Genomic DNA, 21,235 nt, shown 5'->3' with positions numbered 1-21,235 from the left:
CTTTTTGTTGTCTTTCTAAATAAATAATCACATGTATTCTGTCTATTTGTCTGCTGATAAATAACCCTTTTTCTTTTAAGACAGTTCTGCATAGTTTTAGGTCCCTTTCCAGTTCACATTTATCTTCACAGCTCAACATTATGTCATCAGCAAAAAGTATGCTCCTTGGAACCCTTCCCCTAATCTCCTTTCTCAAGGGGTTCAGTACAGTCACATACCAGAGCAGGCCTAAAGCTGATCCTTGATGTGGACCTACCCTCCCAGTGGATGACTCATTGCAGCCACAGCTGCTTTTTACTACTGGTGCCTATCTTAGGGCATGTGTACGCTTAATTCGGAGATCAACGGTCCAGAGACTGATCTCCCAGGGCTTGATTTCATGGATCTAGTCAGGACACACTAAATAAGCGCTCACACTCTTCTATCAACCCCAGTACTTCACAGAGTCACGAGTAGTAACAGTCATCAATGTGAGAGTTTCTCTCATAGAACTCCCACTTTGGATATGCTGCAGAAATTCAGCTAAAGGTACATGCCAGAGATGGGTATCTTAAGTCAACTTTCTCCTGAAGTGTAGACCTGCCCTTAGATATACCATGTTAATTTGACTGGCTGTCTGCAGCTGATTGTGCAACTGTTAAAGCTGTTGCCCACTCTCCATTCTGTTCCCCATGTATCACAGTGTTTGTATAATAGAGATCAGTCTTCAGCTGTTTGCCACTGTTTTGTATAGTTTGTGAAAAACGCAATATGAAAGTATCAGTTTATTGCTTAGAATTCATATGGCTTATTTACAAGAGCCCATAGAACATTGACTCCTCCTTTTAGAAGGAAAATGTAAGACACTGGATGTTGTTTCATGTATCCTTTTCTTGTCTTGATAGTCGACTGCTGGGATGGTCCAGATGGAGAGCCGGTAGTGCACCACGGGTATACCCTTACTTCCAAAATACTCTTCAGAGATGTGGTAGAAGCTATCAATAAAAATGCCTTTGTCAAAAATGAGTAAGTGCAATGCATTCTCAGCATAGAACAGTATACTTCTCTTGTATAGTACATCTTATATGGACATAACGAATCCCACTGTAAGTTTCTTCCTTGAAACACATAGAGAATCTGATTATTTTCCCTACCATTAGCTTTGATTTATCCATGAACAGTGTGAACATTTTATCTTCCCATTAATCAGTACCTAGGGTACAGAGAATGCTTTATATATCGCCAACTCAATAGGTTTTTTGTTTAGTGTGTGGAGATAGCCAAACTGCACTACTTCAGAGTTCTTTTGGTCCTTTCTTAAGCAGAATTTTTCACCTACTTCCAGTGAAATTCTGCTTAAATATTAGTTCATGACAGGGACGTCCTCAATTTCCACGATAGAATTGCACAAAAAGGGGCAAACTTTTCTAAAATCATGGTAGTAAAAAATAAAGGACGTTCAAAAATAAGGACCCATTTTGCCCAAGGGTTATAGACTATGCAATATCAACAACATCAGCCATGACACTCCCACACTTACTGTAAGCACAACTTGTTGCATTAAGAATGAAGGCTAGATCATTCCTTCCACCACATTTTACAGCTTTGGAAAGGGGGCAGAGAAGATGGAAAACTCAGTGGGATGAACCTATGAAGTTTTTAAATATTTTCCTCTAGTAAGATAGGTTGAGTCAAAGGATGCAGAGTGGCTAGGGAGGGAGGTCCAGTGAGTGGAGCCCTAGATTAGGAATTATAAGATCTGGGTTCATGTTCTTCCTCATTTATAGATTCTTATTCCATTTGTCAGGTCTCCAAAAACTGCCGAGGGGGAATAGCCTGTTCAGGCAACTGATGCCTTTGTTTTCTATGTTTCATGGCCCTAAGAGGGAGCATGCTCTGTAGACCACTTGATTTCCTAACTCCTCCTCTAAACAGAACAGAGAGCTTGTGTAGTGGCCTCAGAGGGGACATTTCAGACTCTTGGGCCTAACAAACCTAAAAAGCAGCCATGTAGCACTTTAAAGACTAACAAAATAATTTATGGGGCAGACTCGCTTCTTCAGGTCTGGAAATAGTGCTGTAAGTGAACTGGTACGACAAATGTATAATAGAGAGAGAGAAAACAAAAATGTGAAATGAAAGCTGACAAATCAGATGAGGGGAGTGAAGGGTGGGGAGGAGAGGGAAGAAAACTACTTGCTGCAAGTGTCTGTTCAGTTAAGTGACTTGCCTGAGATCACTACGAATATCAAAGACAGGAAAGCTGCCTTTGTAATGCTTAAGGTAATTCCTGTTTCTATTTAGACCAAGTCTCACAGTGTTGTATTTGAGAATAAATTCCAGTTCGGATATCTCCCCTTGTAGTGTGGCATTAAAATTTCTTTGTTGTAGGACACACATTCTCAAGTCTTTAATACCATGACCTACTTCACTGAAATGCCCACTGACAAGTTGATGTGTAATGCCTGATTTGCGTCCATTCATTCTTTGTTGAGGTGATTGTCCTCTCTGTTCGGTTATGGAAGCATTGAATATAGAACTCCACACTGTCATTATGACTGTCAGGGAAGTCCATGTAGAATTCTTCTTCTGTTGGTGTTGGTAGAGGGGATCTGGTGGGTCAGCTTGAAGTTCATTGGTGTGTTGGAAACATCCCCTTAGATGGAGAGGGTGAAAGAAGGCTTAGAGGTCACCACAAATATCAATTTCCTGGGAGAGGTGGGGCAGAAAAAAAGTCCCTGGGATAAGACAGACGCTTCTGATGGGCTAAGTCTGTGGGCTGAGGTTGTCACAGTTGTAGTATCTTGGGGTAGGAAGTAGTTTATTGTCCTGTGTTCCTGTGATCTTGGCCATCATGGGTTTTATAGAACTTCCTGTGCCTGTGCTTCCATCAGAGCAAATGGAGCTGAAAAACTGGTGGCATTTTCCACATGGCTTTTCCTTTCGTACTTGTTTTACTCAGGAAGGGAAGGTAACTAACAATATACATGGAGAAATACTTGAATGTTTTTGTCTGTAGGGGAGAAGGCTATCACAGCCAATCAAACACATTGAAGAACAATGGGAGAGGGATATTTTCACCTAAACATAGTCTTTCCAAGCATGTCAAGGACACCTTACCTGTCCTGCAAAAAAATACACAGATCTTCTCTGAAGCTCCACTGAACTGTGTTTTTTTTTAAAGAAATTAGGACCTGACTTATAGATCTGGGTTCCTTAAATGACTTCAGTGATGTTCAAAGAGAGTGTATGTTGGCAGAGTTTGGGTTTTGGTGTCTTTATTAATGTATTTATTTATAACTGCAGTTATAAATGTAAATCCAGAGTAACTGTTAATTTCGGGGGAGTTATTCTGAGTTTGTACATAAATCAATATACTTTCTCAGTTGCATTATGACTTCCTGGACACACATCTTGAAAAGCTGTTCTGATTTCATTTGGAGTTTTTGCTTTTGTTTTAGGTTTCCGGTGATACTGTCTATTGAGAATCATTGCAGTATCCAGCAGCAAAAGAAGATTGCTCAGTATCTAAAGGAAATATTCAGTGACAAACTGGACTTGTCGTCTGTAATCACTGGAGATCCCAAGCAGCTTCCTAGTCCTCAGAGTTTGAAAGGCAAAATCCTAGTGAAGGTAATTTGCTACCAGAAGTATGTACAGAATGCAATCACAGTCAGTATATTGTACAGATCATCCTATCTCTCGTCCCCTCAGGCCCTGAGAATGTATTTACTAGTAACACAGGAATCAGAACAGATACAGTTTGTTGGGCTTTGATCTTTTGTTTCTTTCTCACAGATTTTGAAATTGATTTTACTTCAGACTTCACAAGTATCGTGGCATCCTTTGTGAAGGCGATATTACCAGGATAAATAAATAAACAAACAATCACATATTTTGTATTTATGCAGCATCTCAAAACTAAATGTCTCAAACCACTCATCTGTGAATTTCTATGAGATATATTATATCCTTGTTTATAGCTGGGGAATATGAGGCACCCAAGATCAAATATGGAATTAATGGCAAAGTTGAAATTAGAATCCAGGGTCCCAGAGTCCCATTCCTCTGATCTAACCTCTATCTAATCTTATTTGAGCTGTGGATTTTCTAAGGTGTCTTCAGGGCAGGGACAAAGCACCAGTCTGCATTCGCCCCTTACAATGTATTCTTTAGGCATAATATAGAGAAGAATGAGAAATAATCCCAAATGTGGGAGGAGAAAAATATTCTTTCCCTTCTCACCTTCTTGCTGCTAAGAGCAATGGTTCTTCACAGAAAATCATTTTTTCATGGTTTGTCAGCTAGGGCTCCGTAATGGAAAAAAAGCTTCAGAGAAGAGCTACGGATCAACAAGGGAAAAGTGCCAGTAGGAGATGAATAATTCCACCTTTTCAATGTAAATAGTTCCATTCTGATTGGTATTTCAGAGAACTAGCTGAAAAGAATGAAATAAAGATGAAATACTAGCTGGTTCTTTGAGAAGATGATTCATGTGTATTTACCTGATCAAATGGCCTGTTTTTAATGAGGAAGGACACGTCATTCTCTGTAAGCACAGAATTAGCTGTCTAGGCATGGAACTGAAGAGGCCAGCAGTTCAAAGTGACAAATGCTGTTTTTACCCTCTTTGTAGGCTGTTGTCTGCTTTCTGAAAGTATTGTAACTGTTTTCACTCATGTCAGCCAGCCACCTGAGAGAACGTAAATGCCGTCTTTGTCTACAGTGAAGAGTTTAAATCATGGCTGTGACAGCACTGCCACAACAGTGCTTTGAACAGAACATTTGCCTCTGTGAGAGAGGTCTCCCGGAGCTCTGTGAACACTACTTCCATGAGGGAAGTAGCTAACAGTGCTAGGAGCATGGGTCCAAGTACTGTAGCCTGGTTCTGACTTGTTACACTTGGAGGGTGTTTTTTCACACACCTGAGCCAGAAAATTACAGCGTGATAAAGCACATGGATAGACTTGGCCTTTGTTACTTAAGAAGCAGTAGCTTTTGGTGAAATGACAAGTCAGTCCCATACCTCTCTGTCGTCATTTTTACCTTCTTTATGCATTTGTTCATCCTTCCTCCCTGAATAACTTGTAATGTTACTGGATTTTCTGTTTGATTTCAAATATTCAGCCTGACCATTCCCACACTTAGGGCTTTTCCACACAAATACGTAATTTGTGACAAGCTGGGCCATAAAATTACCCCATGCTGGCCTGCAGCATGCTAAGTATCCATGTGCCCTGCTGCTGTGAACAAACGTCTGGGAAAGTTCACCTTGATCTGCCCCATTTTGATGCAGTGTTCAAGTAGACAAGCTTGTAAGTGTAAATCAGGAGTGATGCCACTTTTAGTGCAACTAATGAAGGCGTAAGTCAGAGGTGAATCAGACCCCTCAACCGTCAGACTAGTACTATCCATTCTATTAAAAAAACAGTGTCAAGGTCCAATTTATTTTGCTGTACAAATTTTATGGAGAACAATGTAGTTTATATCTGTATCTGGCGTTGTCAAATGTAGAGTGCCCAGCTAAGCTCATCTGATCAGTGGAGAAGGAAAGCACACAACACACACATTTTATTTGCCATATATTAACTGGCATCTTTATTTTTATCTTCAGCTCTTCTATTAATATCCTGTTAGGTACCTGCTGAACTGCAATTGCAATGTGCATGCTCATACAGGAAAATTCAGGAAGATTTATTGTTCTGATTGCACCATTGATCTTCAAGCTTTGTATCCTGCCACACCAATAACTAGTGCATCCATATTCCACCACACTAGCCAGCTGTTCAAACCTAAAAGTGATCTTGAGGGAAACTCCTTTCTGACCCAAGTAAGACACATTTGCTTTGCAGCAGTAACTTAGCCACCAAGTTCATCTTGCTGACTACGTTTCCAAATGAACATGTTATATTTCTATAGGCTTTCCTGCATCCCTTACCCATATCACTAAATACCATTGAGTTGCCTTATGTCTGCACTTCCACTGCTTCTGGTGCAGAATATCAGCCTCATAGTCTGATTTGATGACAGAGAATAGTCTGCTGGAGGTGAGCATGAAACAGCTGAATCTAGTCATACAAAGACATTCTGAAAAAAAGGCAGCTGTAGAGCTGGGAGAATGTCCAACATTTTTTGAAACCTGTAGTATAGAAAGCTTTTTGAATCCTGCAGCTGATAGTGAATTCTGCCAGTCAGAAATTAGTTTTCCCAGAGGGGGTTTTAAGCTACCTTGTTGCAGAAACTGATTCTGACATTTTGCACTTAAAAAGACAAAGGTCTTAAAGGTTAAGAACACAGATGAGCAGCATCTTTATAACTGTGCCTTTTGGAACTCTCATGTATCTATTTGTGTATATGTTCATGTTATCCTAAGTATTCTTACGGCTGGAAGACACAGCAGTCTAAGAGTTAAGCTTGTAAACTATTATTTTGCCAGGGGGCTAGCGTCTCTCCCACTGGCTGGGGGTTTAGGCTGCACCCACCTCTGTCTATCTGAGCTGGTTGAGCAGTTCTTCACACCCTAGCTACAACTGCATTATGTGCTTTGAAAATCCCACTCAATTTAATTTGTACCTGTTACCCATGCACAGAGAGACTGGTCCAGACTCTTGGCCTGGTCTGCATCCACTGATGTCCATAGCAGGACTTCATTAACTTCAGTGAGCTTAGGATCTGACTCTTGTGAAGGGCACTGACTATGGAGAACCAGTCCAAACTGAGATCTTGAACAACACTGTTTGAGCATTGTGTTTATTTGCAAAGTTCTGTGGCCTTGTCCACAGTAGGGTTATTTCTCCAAAATTTCCTGCTACTTCATCTCCACCTGTGGTATCAGTAGGAACACCTCTAGTGTAGACATGGTGTTGGCAGCCACCTGTATCTTAAGAACTATGTTGTATAGACTTGCCTTGAACAAATGCTCTTGGCGGTGGTTGGCTGTATCATTAAGCAGATATTTTGTTCACATTGTCCCATAAGTCAGCTGTCAGTACCAATCATTATCTTGAGAGTAAAGTGGTTCCCTGAGAGGTCTGAATGAAAAATCATGAAACCAAATGTTTGTGATCATAACTTGAAATAATGCATTCTCCCATCAGAACTTGTGTGGAACTCTGAACATGAACAAGAATTTTAGCTTGCCTTCTCCCCAGTAACTAACACTAATAACTACTATATGTATTATAAATATTTCTGTGCTACTTTTTAGGGTAAGAAGCTACCATATAACCTTGCAGCTGATGCTGAAGAAGGGGAAGTTTCTGATGAAGATAGTGCTGATGAAATTGAAGATGACTGCAAGTTAAAGCTCTGTTATGTAAGTGTACAATCATTATATGGCACAATTTACCTTCCTAACCTTGTGTTCCTTACACTCCCCAGTCTCCTTCTTAATATTATTAGTCATCATCATCATCATCATCATCAACAACCATGGGCTCAGCACCCCTTGGTGTCTGATGCCTCTCTCACTATTTCCTTCCATCTTTTCTGTCCAGTGCAGAGTGCTTTGTTTCGGTAGACTAGCTCCACACCAATCTACTATATCATCTACCCGTTCTCTCTGGGGTTTGGCTCTCCTATTCCAACCATCGATTATGCTGAATAAAAGGGTCTTGATTTTTTGTTCGTTGTTCATTCTTCAAATATGCTTGAATAGCTGTAATTTGCATTGCATAACCTTTTGCAGTAGGTTCTCTTTTGGATGTATCTTCCTATATAATTCCTCATTGGTGACATTCTGCATCCAACCTGTTCTCAAGATCTTTCTTAACAGCTCCTCTTGAATGCAATATTCTTCTCTTCAAATCTTTCATTACCATGTCTCACATCTGTACAACACGCTGCTGAATACACACGTTTTCAAGATGCTCGGTTTTGTTCTGAAGCTAATCGTTTTACTTTTCCAGATCTTATCCCTTGCCTTCAAACTTGCTCTTGCTTTTGCTGTTCTAGTCACTGTTTCCTTCTTATAATCTAGATCATGTTATGTTGCTCCCCAGATACATGAACTTGTCTACGTTCTCTAGTTCAATCCCATCTACACTGATCTTCCTTCGTATTTCCTTATCTCCAAAATATCATTGTTTTTGCTTTAGCAATGTTCATAATCCATACCACTTCCCCTTTTTGTTTAGCACCTGTACCGTTTTCACTAGCTTCTTATCTTTCTCAATGATTATATCATCCGCAAATCTCAAGTTGTTAATTCTTACCCTGTTCACAGATCCTAGATCTCATCCATTGCCCTCTCTAGATGCGTAATGAAGATACTCAGCAATATTGGATCTCCTTGTCTCATACCTTTGTCATTCTAAATCAGCTTCCCAACTCTCCACACATTCTTACCGCTGCCTTCACATTGTCACTGATATCCTTCAACAATCATATCAGTCTGCTATCCACTCCGTATGACTCCAACACCACCCAAGTCACTTTCTGATCTATACTGTGAAATGCCTTCTGAAAATCGATGAAGCAAGTGCAGATGTTCTTGTTCTTTTGTCAAGCTTTCTCCATTATCAATCTTAGTGCCAATATCTGCTGTATGGTGTTTCTATCTTTCTTGAACTCCACTTGCTTGTCCGCTAGATGTTCTTCTATCTGTAGTCTTAGTCTCTCTGTCAGTATTATCATCAGCACCTTGCCTAGATGACTCGTTAGGGCAATTATTCTGTAGTTCTTGCATTTCAATACACTTTCTTTCTTGTGTATTGTCACTAGCAGGGATCTTGTCCGTTCCTAAGGTGCCTTCCCTTCTTTCCATGCTATATTACACAGTCGGTGTATTGCCTGAATCATACTTCCTCCACCATATTTAATCATCTCTCCCATGATCTTATCCTTTCCAGGGCTTTTGTTGTTCTTTAATTATTCCACTGCTTTTTCTACTTCCTCCTTTGAAATATTTGTCTCACTTTTGATGCTCAGTGGAGATATCTCTTTCAGTTCTTCAATCAGTCTCTGTGAGACACTTGGATCCAACTGTGCTTTGTATAGGTTGGTGCAATATCTCATCCATCGCTGCATAATCTGCATAAAAAGGTTCATGAGCACCTTTTCGTTCACATCTTTGATCGCCATCTGCTTCGGCTGCCGCTTCCTATTAATATTCCTGATCATCTTATACACCTCCCTGGTCTTACATTCATTGAACTAGGAAGAAGCTATTATACAGTATGGTATAAATAGAAGGGGCCAAATTCAGATTTGACATTGCCAGATGTAAACTCCAATGCTTTCAGGTTTGAATTTGGCCCAGTTTGTTTGCTTTTTAATTACATGCTCACTCACTTCCACATCTCTCTGTCTCTGTCTCTGTCTCTGTCTCTGTCTCTCTCTCTCTCTCACACACACACACACACACACACACACACACACACCCTGTGTCTACACATGCCATGTTAATGAGGGCTTTCGAAAACTGAGGGGTGTCCTTTCAGAAGGTCCCGTCTCCACGGGCGGCGCGTGATTGACAAAGCTGCACTTTCGAATCGCTGCAACTGCCATTGTGCTAATTAGGCGCTGCATATTCATTGCAGTGCCTCATTAGCATTTTTCTAACCCGCTCATTAAAATTCCCCTTTCGAAAGGAGGGGGCATGTGTAGACCCAGACACAGAGTTTTCATTTACATTGTTTTTATTGCAGAAACATATCCCCTTTTAGTTTTCAGTTATATGAAATATTTTGCAATAGCTTTTTAAACAGGTTTTGTTTGTTTGTTTTTCTGTTTTTCTTCCTCATTTGCATCTGTTGGGAGTTAAACATTTTGCAGGCTGACTTGGGAATCACTTTGCAGCTTTAGGTACTATCGATTTTCTTCTGAATCAGTTTAGAGAAAGCAGATGTTCACACCATTTCTTTTCTTTAATTCTATGCACAGGCACCACCTGCATGTCAAGTAATCAGCAGAATCTTCCTTAGGACTCATATGTATTGCATAAAGCACTGAATTTCTTTCTTGTTCTCTGTCTCCGTCCCCATCCCCAGATAAATGCAGTGTTACTTAACATTGAGGGAGGAGATGTGCTTCACTGCACTTTTACAAAGCTTTAGGCTTTATGATTACTTTGTGATCAGAATGTAGTGTGATGCTATTTGAGCCATATAGTCTACAAGACTGCCTCATGTAGAAATACAATTTTGCTTTGGGTGCACGAATCACAAGGCAAAGACCTTATGTTCAATGACCCAAGAAGTTATATTCCCTGTGTATGTTTTTTACAGCATGAAACTTTTTCCTATTTAGTAACCAAAAAACTATGCTACAGTGAAAATTGCAAAATGCAATTTAGGTCTCTGATTCTGAAAGCCTGTGCTTAATTTTAAGTACCTATCTAAGCCTTTTTTTAAGCAAAGAGATGCCATTGAACACAACTATAAATATAACCCCAAACATTAAAACCAATGGCATTTGCTAGAGGTAGGGCCTGCAATACCAGGGAAAGGGCGTTCTTAGAGCCAATAGGGAGGCACAGGGCCTCCTTGTGGGTGGGCCTGTGTCTGCCACACCACTGGAGCACTGCAGGATGTACTAGTAGGCCCTCTCTTTCATTCATGGGGGTGAACTCTCCCTCCCCTTCAGCAGAGGAACAAAGAGAAAATTCTGCTTTGATGTGAGGCCCTTATTATTTTTGTTCTATGTGTGTACAGCAGCTAGCACAATTACACCCATTGGTGCTATCACAGTACCAATGATTGTTATTAATAATAAAAAAGCCTCATCTGTGTTCCATCAAATAAGAATTGTATTGTACACTTACACAGCACTTTACATATTCAAAGGACTGTGGCAACACATCACTGTATAGTCTTGGCCACATCTCGGAGACAAGGTAAGTGATACAAAATTGTTCCCATATTGGGCAATCGACACAGGGCAACATTCTCAGGGGATCTAAATGATCTATATCAATGTATCTTACACATCAAAGGGCAAAAGGGAAAAACTTGTCAGGGAAAGCAGCTGAAATAAAGATGCAAACTAAAGTTTTTCTCACCATCCTACTTGCACTTGGAAAGGGTAAGAGAAAAGTTAAGAGCATCAACAGTTTGCTTGGATGGAAGCATCCATACCACTCATTTTGGGTTACTCCAGTAGGCTTACAAAACAAAACAGCAGTCACATAGCACTTCAAAGACTAACAAAATGATTTATTAGGTGGTGAGCTTTCATGGGACAGATCTATAGAATTTCCAGTCCAAGCCTGGCATGTCAATGCGTTGTAATGGGGTTTGTTAATTCATTTCAGAGTAATGGTACAACTGAGCATCAGATGGAATCTTTTATAAGAAAGAAACTTGAGTCTCTGTTAAAAGAATCTCAGATCAGGGACAAAGAAGACCCTGACAGTTTCACTGTAAGAGCACTGTTGAAAGCGACACATGAAGGCTTAAATTTAAACCTGAAACAGGTATGAGCATGCTTTTCCCTTCCTTGTGTTATAACAAATGCAGTAATGTTGGGATAGCAGCAATATTCATTGCAGATTTAGCATGTGATAAAAGCTCGTAGTAATATTCTGTAAACAATCCTTTAATCATTATTTAAATAAGACCTTGGAACAGTTATTTTAAAGTGCCAAGAGAGGATTCTGGAACTATCAGTTGTGAAGCATATATGTTAATCTATATTAGCAAAGACACTTCAGCAAGTATAGGCACTGGAAGGCTATGTCTGCATGGTGGACGCTATTTCAGGGTAAGGCGGTATCCCAAAATAGCTGCCCACATCTAAGAAATAGTCCCATTGTCTTGAAACAGTTTTCAAGATAATGGGCGCGCTATTCTGGTATCCCTGTACACCACATCACAGGAGGAGTACAGGGAAGCTTCAAAATAGGGTTTTATTTCTGTATGTGGTACCATTTAGACAGCACCGTATGCCAGAATAGCCTTTTTTGAAATGTACTTGAAATAAGTTATGCAATTTGCATAGTGCAAGTTGCATAGCTTATTTTGAGGTTAGGCTGTTGTGTAGACACAGCCAAAGGAATTTGCCAGTATGGACTCATACTTGGATAAAGTTCAGTAGTCACTGACTCTACACATGGATGAAAAGGCCCAGGCTAATGGGTCCCATCACATCATCAGTGCATTTGGCATAATTATGTCCTTTGTGGTGAAAGACAAGAGTAAGTGAAACCTGGTCACAGAATGCGAGCAAAGGAGGAGCTTTAGATATGCTCACATTAGTATATACACTCAGTGTGACAGAGACTTATCCTAATTACCTGGGTATAAAATCTGGAGTAGAGTAAACCCTTGAGTTACACGCGAGATGCGTTCCTACAACCCCCGCATATCACAAATTTTTGCACAAGTTGCAGGGAGATGGGAACCAGACTACAGCCTCGTTCCCTGCTCCCCTGGGCTTGCAGGAGCTGGTCAGTTTCCTGGCGTCCAGAGTGGAGGAGAGCTGGGAACCAGGGGGCAGCCTGGGTCTCATCTCCCTGTTGCTTGCAGGACCCAGGAAACTGACCAGCGATGAGCTGGTCAGTTTTCCAGGTCCCGTAAATGGCAGGGAGCTGGGAACCAGGCAGCAGCCTGGCTCCTGGCTCGCAGCTCCCCTCCTCTTGCAGAGCTGGGAAACTGACTAGGGCAACCAGTAGAGGGTAGCTGGGAACCAGGGGCAGCCTGGCTCCTGGCTCTCCTCCACTCCTTGGAGCCAGGAAGCTGACCAGGGCTGCTGCTTCCTGGCTCTGCAAGTTGAGGGGAGCCAGGCTGCTGCTTGGTTCTCAGCTCCCCACCACTTGTGGGACCTGGAAAATGGAACAGCTGACCAGTCAGTTTCCTGGCTGCTTCTCCCTGCCTTCCCTCAGCCACATGATTCTCAACATGACAGTGGTGTCGCTGGGGGAAGGCAGGAAGAAGGGGTTCTTAGCCTTCCTAGTTGCCCGCAGGCTGACAGCCACAGAGCAGCTTCAAGCTGTGCTTAACATACATTAAAGTGAGCTACGTGCAACCTGAGGCTGCATATTTCGAGGGTTTACTATAACTCTGTTTAAGTGAGTGGCATCATTTTGGATTCTTGCTGGCGTAATTAGTCCAGTCAGGTATTTTTTCTTCCAAATCTTGTGAACATAAGATAGCATGATGTCATACATTAAATAAAACACAGTTAATAAAGGAATGTAGTTTTACAATTGTGTCTTTACTCTATTTGCTTAGTGTAGCTTGATGCTTACAGTAAATGTTGTTAATACTTTGCACTTCCCTAGCTCCTTCAGACTGAATAGCTCAGTGCTCTTCACCCACCATAGTAGTAGTAGTAGTAGTAGTAGGCATCCTTCAGTCTGCATAGACTGTGGATTGCGCCCTTTATAGTTTCAATTGAGGGCTTCATTTACAGCGTCTACTGTGACTATGAAGACCGACACGAGAGTGACAGGCCTTGCTGCATCTCTTGCAGATGTGGTGGGTGTCTGGAAAGTCCTTACTGTGCTTTCTGTGCACTTGCTTCTCCTCTGCTAGCTGTCTGATCCTCATCTCGCCCTTCTGAAGGCCCTTGTGTAACCCCTGCCTCCATCTGCTGCGGTCATCTGCTAGTTCTTCCCAGTTGTCCAGCTCGATGTCTGCCTCTCTGAGGTCTCTCTTGCAGATATCTTTGTAGCGCAACTGGGGGTGTCTGGGAGGTCTTTTGCCAGAGGCTAGCTCACCATACAGGATGTCTTTTGGAATCCTTCCATCATTCATCCTGTGGACGTGGCCAAGCCAGCGGAGCCGACGCTGCCTGAGGAGGGTGTGCATGGTTGGGATTCCAGCTTGCTTGAGGACAGTGGTGTTGGTCACTCTGTCCTTCCATGATATTCCAAGGATGCGCCTGAGGCAGCGCAAGTGGAAGACGTTCAGCCTCTTTTCCTGGTGGGCATACAGGGTCCAAGTCTCGCTGCCATAAAGGAGGGTGCTGAGAATGCAGGCTCTGTAGACTTGCATTTTGGTGTGAGCGTACAGCTTGTTGTTATTCCACACTCTCTTGCGGAGTCTGGACAGAGTTGTGGCCGCTTTTCCGATCCTCCTATTTAGCTCAGTGTCCAACGACAGGGTGTCAGTGATGGTGGACCCGAGGTAAACGAACTCATGGACGACATCTAACGTATAGTTGTCAGTGCTGATTGATGGGGATTCAGCAACATCCTGACCGAGTACGTTTGTCTTCTTTAGGCTGATGGTAATCCCAAAGTCCTTGCACTCTTTGGAGAACTGATCCAGCAGTTTTTGAAGCTGGTTTTCTGTGTGAGACACTACAGCAGCATCGTCTGCAAACAGCATGTCTCTGATGAGAACTTCCCGCACCTTAGGCTTAGCTTTCAGCCTTGCAAGATTAAACAGTTTCCCATCAGATCTTGTGTGCAGCAAGATGCCCTATGTTGAAGATCCAAAGGCATGCTTCAGGAGGAGTGCAAAGAAGATGCCGAACAATGTTGGAGCGAGCACGCATCCTTGTTTGACGCCACTCCTGATTCTGAAAGCATCCGATAATGCGCCGTCATATTGGATGGTTCCTCTCATGTCTTCGTGGAACGACTGGATCATCTTGAGTAACCGTGGAGGACAGCCTATCTTGTGGAGGAGTCTGAACAGACCATCCCTGCTGACCAAGTCAAAGGCCTTGGTCAGGTCAATGAAGGCTATGTAGAGTGGCTTCCTCTGCTCCCTGCATTTCTCCTGCAGCTGCCTTAGAGAGAAGACCATGTCAATGGTAGACCTCTCTGCGCGGAATCCACACTGCGATTCAGGGTACACCCTCTCAGCAATCTTCTGGAGTCTGCCAAGGATGACACGAGCAAACAGTTTACCAGTGACGCTTAGGAGGGAGATTCCACGGTAGTTCTTGCAGTTGCTTCTGTCTCCTTTGTTCTTATACAATGTTACAATGTTAGCGTCACGCATATCCTGTGGAACCTCACCCTCTTTCCAGCACAGGCCCAGTAGCTCATGTAGGGGTTCCAGGAGTGTGTCTGTGGCACACTTGATTACCTCTGGTGGTATACCATCCTGGCCAGGGGCCTTTCCTGCTGCAATGCTGTCGATGGCTCTCTTCAATTCATCCACAGTCGGTTCCTGATCCAGTTCGTTCATTACTGGTAGGAGCTCGACGGCATCGAGGGCTGCGTCAACCACAACGTTCTCGCGTGAGTACAGCTCGGAGTAGTGCTCAACCCAGCGCTCCATCTGTTTGACTTTGTCAGCGATGACTTCACCAGATTTGGATTTCAGAGGTGCCATCTTGTTCTGGGTGGGTCCTAATGCCTTCTTCATACCCTTGTACATTCCTCTGAGATTACCAAAGTCAGCACAGGTCTGGATGCTGCTGCATAGCTGGAGCCAGTGGTTGTTGGCACAGTGCCTGGCTGTCTGCTGTACTGTTCTTCTGGCCGCTCTAAGTGCTTGCTGGGTACTCTGGCTCGGTGAGCGTTTGTAATCCAGGAGTGCAGCACGCTTCTTTTCAATGACTAAAATCATCTCATCGGAGTTAGCTTCGAACCAGTCATTCGTGTTTCTAGCTCTTCTTTCAAACACCGACAAGGCCGTGTTGTAAACTGTATCCCTCAGATGTTGCCATTTGGATGTCACATCAGCTCCCCCAGGGCCGCTGTGCAGATTTTCCTGGAGGGTCTCGCTGAACTTTTCAGCTTTCTCCGAGTTTGCCATCTTTCTGGTGTCAATGCGGGGCCTTCCAGCAGGTTTAGAGCGGTACAGCTTCTTGGGTCTCAGCTTGAGCTTGGAGCAAACTAGCGAGTGATCTGTATCACAGTCAGCACTATGATAGCTGTGTGTCAGAAGGACGTTTTTGAGGTTATTACGCCTAGTGATGACCACGTCTAGTTGATGCCAGTGCTTCGAGCGTGCGTGTCTCCACAACACTCTGTGCTGTGGCTTCGTTTGGAAGAATGTGTTTGTGATACACAGATTGTGGTATGTGCATAGTTCAAGGAGACGCTGTCCATTGTCATTCATTTTTCCCACACCGAAGTGTCCTAAGCAGGAAGGCCATGAGGCCCAATCAGCTCCAGCTCTTGCATTGAAGTCACCCAAGATGTACAGTTGTTCATGAGCAGGTATTTGCGCTACAGCAGCACTAAGCACGTCATAGAACTTATCATTTACTTCTGGTGTGGCGTACAGGGCATAAGCGCTGATCAGGTGGACGGGACCGGCACGAGTTTGAAGCGTGATCCGAAGAAGTCTTTCTGATCCGCCCATGACTAATTCCACCATTTGTAGAAGGGTGTTTCTGACAGCAAAGCCAACACCATGCTCTCTGGGTTCTTCTTGGGCTTTACCCTGCCAGAAAAAGGTGTAGTCCTTTTCCTTTAGAGATCCCGAATCTGCGAGTTGCGTCTCTTGCAGTGCAGCGATATCAACTCGGAGCCTCTTCAGTTCCTCGTTGATGACAGCGGTCTTTCAAGTGTCACTGATGGCCTGAAGATCTTCAGTCAAGCCGGTCAGCATGGTCCGCACATTCCAGCAAGCAAGCTTAAATTGTTGATGTTTCTCATTTCTTGTTGATTTTCTTATTGGTTTGCCTGGTGCCCAAATTTCAGTCACTTGTCAGGTTCAGGAACCTTAAGCCTCACGCACCCAGCGAGGCAGGTGAACTGTGGCAGGACAGTACCCTATTGGCTGGGGGCTGCCCAGCTTGAGGTGGGTGGTGACTGTCCAGTGAGATGCGAGGATCTCTCCCACCGTCGAAGGCAACCCCTGGCGCTCGTTCTCTACGCCAATCGAGCAAGAGCTTATAACCGGTATCTGTTGCCTCCCGTGTTGATGCAACACTGTTCAGCGATGCCGGAGTACCTGTCCAGGCACGAGCCTGGGTACTTATTATGGAGACTCTGGGCTGCCCAGACACCAGTGTCCCCCTCTCGGCTTTACTGATATAGTCCAAAGGAGAGGATAACCTCCACGTCTGGTACCAGCTCAGCTGCAGGAGTTGCTGGGACAGTGCCAGAAGTTGACACCGAACCGCCTTCGGACTCCACTCTGGATCTTCTGTCAGGGTTTACTCCCTTAGCCTTGCTCCTTCCCAGGATAACCCACAAGGCAGTGGGGTGTGGAGAATGTGATCTAACAACTGTCCAAGTGTGCTGTGAAATTTCATTCATTTTCTCTCGCAAAACTGGCTCTTGAGAATACCACATTTGACTATTTGAGAGAGACTGCAAATTCTTCAATTTGCACCATAATTCAATTTGCACCCACCATAACTGACTAAACTTCCAGGTGAAGTAAGCAGGAACCCTTCTATAGACAGGTAAACTGAAACACAAAGAGGTTAGGTCAGTTGTTAAAGTTGACAGAAAATCATTGGCAGAGCTGAGAAATAGATCCACAGAGTCCTAGTTACCATGTTCCCTCCTGCACTGTAGAGCAGACTGTAAAAAACACTTCAAAGGGTCAGCTCTCAATCATGGAAATCAATGGGAGCAAAATGAAAAAAATTTATGGTGTAAATGTTAAGCCATGTATTTCTGCACTGAATGTTAAACATCGTCTGAATGTTCAAGCAATATCACAATGTGTTAGTAACCATAAGTACTTTATTAGGGCTTGATCTTGCAAACACAGTTATTGCTGTGAGTAACCCACTGATTGTCCTTCCTTCACACGGGAGTCAAGTTGCACGTCATGTTCATCTTGGAGAAATTAATGACATCTAAGCTGAGTGGTTACATTTAACAAATATGAGCCAAGGACATTGTCAAAGATGAGAAAGTGGCAGATATGAGTGACTGTAGCCATGTCTAGCCATTGAGTGGGATCCTGTCAAATAGAACTATCCAACTATCAAATTTGAGAGTTTGCTTATTCTTTTGGCACTGCTGCCATTAATGCAGCAGTGTTGATTTGGTGGGTCTGGTGAAGGGAAACTAAATTGATGGAAGCAGAACACTTTCCTACTCATGTTTGTACCCCACCTTCCCAAGAAGCCTAGGGTAAGTTGGTGGGAGAACATCTCCTGTCAACACAAGGGCTTGACACCACTGTAACTTACGTAACTGAAATAGCGTCACTTAGGTCAACTTACAGCTTTAATGTAGACCAGCACTGAGGATAGGCTTTTGCTGATTCATTAATCTGGTATTATGTTAGTGGCCACTAATGATACCCACTTATGTCTTTCCATTCCTATCTGAAGCCTTGCTATGCTTGATTATGGTTTTAGCAGTGATTTCTGGTCCTTTTGTCAGCTCAGCGTCAGCAGTGCAGTAACAAGCTAAAATATCTGGATGCTTAAGTGATATCATCTGTTGACCTACATAAGGGTGTACAGTTGTAAAGAAGAATTAATCTTTTATGTTTTGGGAATTCAGTAAGTCATTAGCTAGTTTTGGTATGCATAAGGACTTATCACTATAAAGCTGGTTTCTAATTATTTTCTTCTGATTGTTGTACCTGAAGGGTACCTACTGAGATTTTCCCTTATGCTTTTGTTTTATTATGCAAATCTCATTTTCCTTAATTGCAGCCATCCAAGTGCCATTCTTTTCTCCGTAGTATTACCATTTTTTTGAAAACAAAGCATGTCAGATGACAAATTTATGTCCTGCCCTGAAATTAATTTGGAGATAAGGAAATAGGAAGGAAGATCAGTGTAGATGGACTCAAACAAGAGAAAATAATGATGGTCACATATCTGGGGAGCAACATAACATATGATCTAGACTGTAAGAAGGAAATAGCAACTAGAATAACAAAAGCAACAGCGAGTTTGAAGGAGATGGATAAGATCTGGAGAAGCAAATCAATTAGTTTAGGAATAATGCTGAACATCTTGAAAACGTGTATATTCAGCAGCATGTTGTACGGACATGAGACATGGGTGAAAACGAAAGATTCAAAGAGAAGGATGTTGGCATTCAAGAGGAATTGTTACAGAAAAATCCTGAGAATAGGATGGATGCAGAAGACCGTCAACAAGGAATTATATAAGAAGATACTGCAGAAGGTTATACAATGGAAGTTACAGCTATTCAAGCATATCTGGAGAATGAACGATGAACAAAACGTCAAGACCCTGGTATTCAGCATAATGGATGGTTCTGGTAGGAGAGGCAGACCCCACAGGGTATGAGTAGATGATATAGTAGATTGGTGCGGAGCTAGTGAAACTAAGCCACTTTGCACTGGACAAAGAAAGATGGAAGGAAATAGTGAGGAGGCATTGAACACCAAGTATGCACTGAGCCCCTGGTTGTTAATTATGTTGATATAGAAGAGGAGCATGGTGTAGTGATTAGATTACAGAATGAAGAGGCAGGAAATCTACATTTTGTTCCTAGATAGGCCATAAAACACTGGCCCTGAGTCTGTGATGAGTCATAAAAAAGGGACCTCAAAACAGGTTTAACTCTCCTGAGGGAGTAATTCAGTGGTGGGCCAGAAAGAGTCATTTCTTGGGAGGCATAGAGCCAATATAATTGTCCTATATCACTTGCTGCTTTGAAGGACTGACTGTAGGGGCATACATGACAGAAAGTCACAGGGACAGGGAGGGAAAATGAAGCAGTATAACTGGAGTCCACTGTACTTCTGCACTACAATCCTCTGGACAGTAGACGACTCATAGAGAGCTGTTCAAAGCCATTAAGAATTGGGGCAGCTCCTGAGGTGCTCTAATTTGGGCCAAGAGCCTAGGCTTGCTCCAGCTCAGCACAGCAGCCCAAAGGTACAACGGTAGCAGGCAGAAAGCCACCTTTGCTTTGTCATTCCTGGGGTATCGCAGTGTAGGACAGACAGAGGGCAGATTGTGTAATTTTAGTCACATTCCTCGAAGAACACCATCAACCTGATGTCTAGTCGCTTTTTAAAATATGAACTGAAAGGGGTTTGAAGAATTGCATTTACCTTTGAGTTCAATTTTTGGGATTTTTTCAAACCAGATTTTTGGTTTTTTTTTCTTTTTCCTTTGTGATGTGAAAGACCCATGCAGAGACCAAATGCAGTCAAATGTGATTTTTTTGAAAGTCCAATTTCCATGTCTGCTCTATAGTCTCAGAGGGGTAGTCTTGCTAGTCTGTAGTTTCACAAAAGCAAGCAGTCCTCTTGCACCTTAAAGACCAACAATTTTATTTATTAGCCTTCACGAGTTACCAGCTGCCTCAGACTGCGATTAGACACACAGCTCAGTGTGTTCTCTTTCCAGTAAATTCATAGGTCTTGGTCGTTTGACTTTGCAGATTGGACACTTTCAATTGACCTATTGTTATCTAAATATAAGTCTCCTACGAGTTTCTTCTATATACACTTTGCAACTTAAACTAGAAATAAGTGTATGAAAATGATGCATCCAATTAGCAAACTTGTCTGGAGCCAAGAAAAATTTCTAATGCCTTCAACAAATTTTGGTACTTAAAAATACATCCCATAGCTGCACACTTAATATCTGGAACTATTTTGATCCACATTGTGAAATGTTGGGAGAATATTTTTCAATATCTTTACGTTTCTCTTCAGCTCTTCAGACATATGAGGTATGTGTTTTTCCAACAACAAATCTGGATGCCACCAGTGATCATCAAACTGATGTGTCAAGGGATGTTTCCATACAAGTGAAACCCTATTGGACTAGCAAACTCTGCACCCGTCCAATTTTTTTGGAGCTCTTAATGCCTCCCTCACCTGCACTGCCAAATGCTGCAGGATTTTTTTCCTCCATCTGGATTACATTCTTTATGATTCCAAATCAAATCCTGAGTCATCATGCTGATTCATTTCTTCCTTTTACTTAGGGACACCACATACCTGCTGCTACCTCATTAAAATCTGTACCTACTGCTTGCAAATGGCTCCATTACTGGGATGTATAAAAAACATTAGTCTCTAGTCTAGATAATGTAACAATTGTGTTGTCTACTCACCTGGTTAATAATTGTTTCAGAGGCTGCTTGAGAAATGAGATAAAGTACAAGAATGCTTAGCCTGAATAAAATGAACTATGTAATAAATTGCCTAACCATTTAGAAGCCCTAGAATTTGCTTATAACCATTGAGTTGCTAACTGAAGAACTTTCTTTGTGATTTAGGAAACCATGTGCAAGTTCTGATCTCAGCTATGCTTATGTAAAGAATGGACACTTCTGTTTGAACAGATTTTAATCTCACTTTGGGTACCTATTTTGGCAGTGCCTTCCTTGCAGCTTGTGTCTTCATGTACACATGACAGTGGTGGAAAAAGTACCCCCCAAAGTCAGTTGAGTAAAAGTACTGCTACTTTGAAAAAATGTAACTTAAGGAAAAGTGGAAGTATCATT

At 42.4% G+C, this 21,235-nt stretch overlaps 1 protein-coding gene across 1 annotated transcript in view; it reads left to right on the top strand.

Moving 5' to 3' along the window:
• Window positions 1-21,235, top strand: part of PLCH1 (phospholipase C eta 1) — a 161,247-nt gene that overhangs the window by 105,636 nt on the left and 34,376 nt on the right. Inside the window, exons 9-12 of the mRNA XM_075003959.1 lie at window positions 885-1,005; window positions 3,441-3,612; window positions 7,187-7,294; window positions 11,231-11,392. Coding sequence (XP_074860060.1) covers window positions 885-1,005; window positions 3,441-3,612; window positions 7,187-7,294; window positions 11,231-11,392 — 563 coding nt within the window. The remainder of the gene's footprint in view (window positions 1-884; window positions 1,006-3,440; window positions 3,613-7,186; window positions 7,295-11,230; window positions 11,393-21,235) is intronic.

This window comes from Carettochelys insculpta, chromosome 10 (genome assembly GCF_033958435.1).
Source record: "Carettochelys insculpta isolate YL-2023 chromosome 10, ASM3395843v1, whole genome shotgun sequence".
Lineage (NCBI taxonomy): Eukaryota > Metazoa > Chordata > Testudines > Carettochelyidae > Carettochelys > Carettochelys insculpta.
This window is presented reverse-complemented; position numbering and strand designations above follow the sequence as displayed.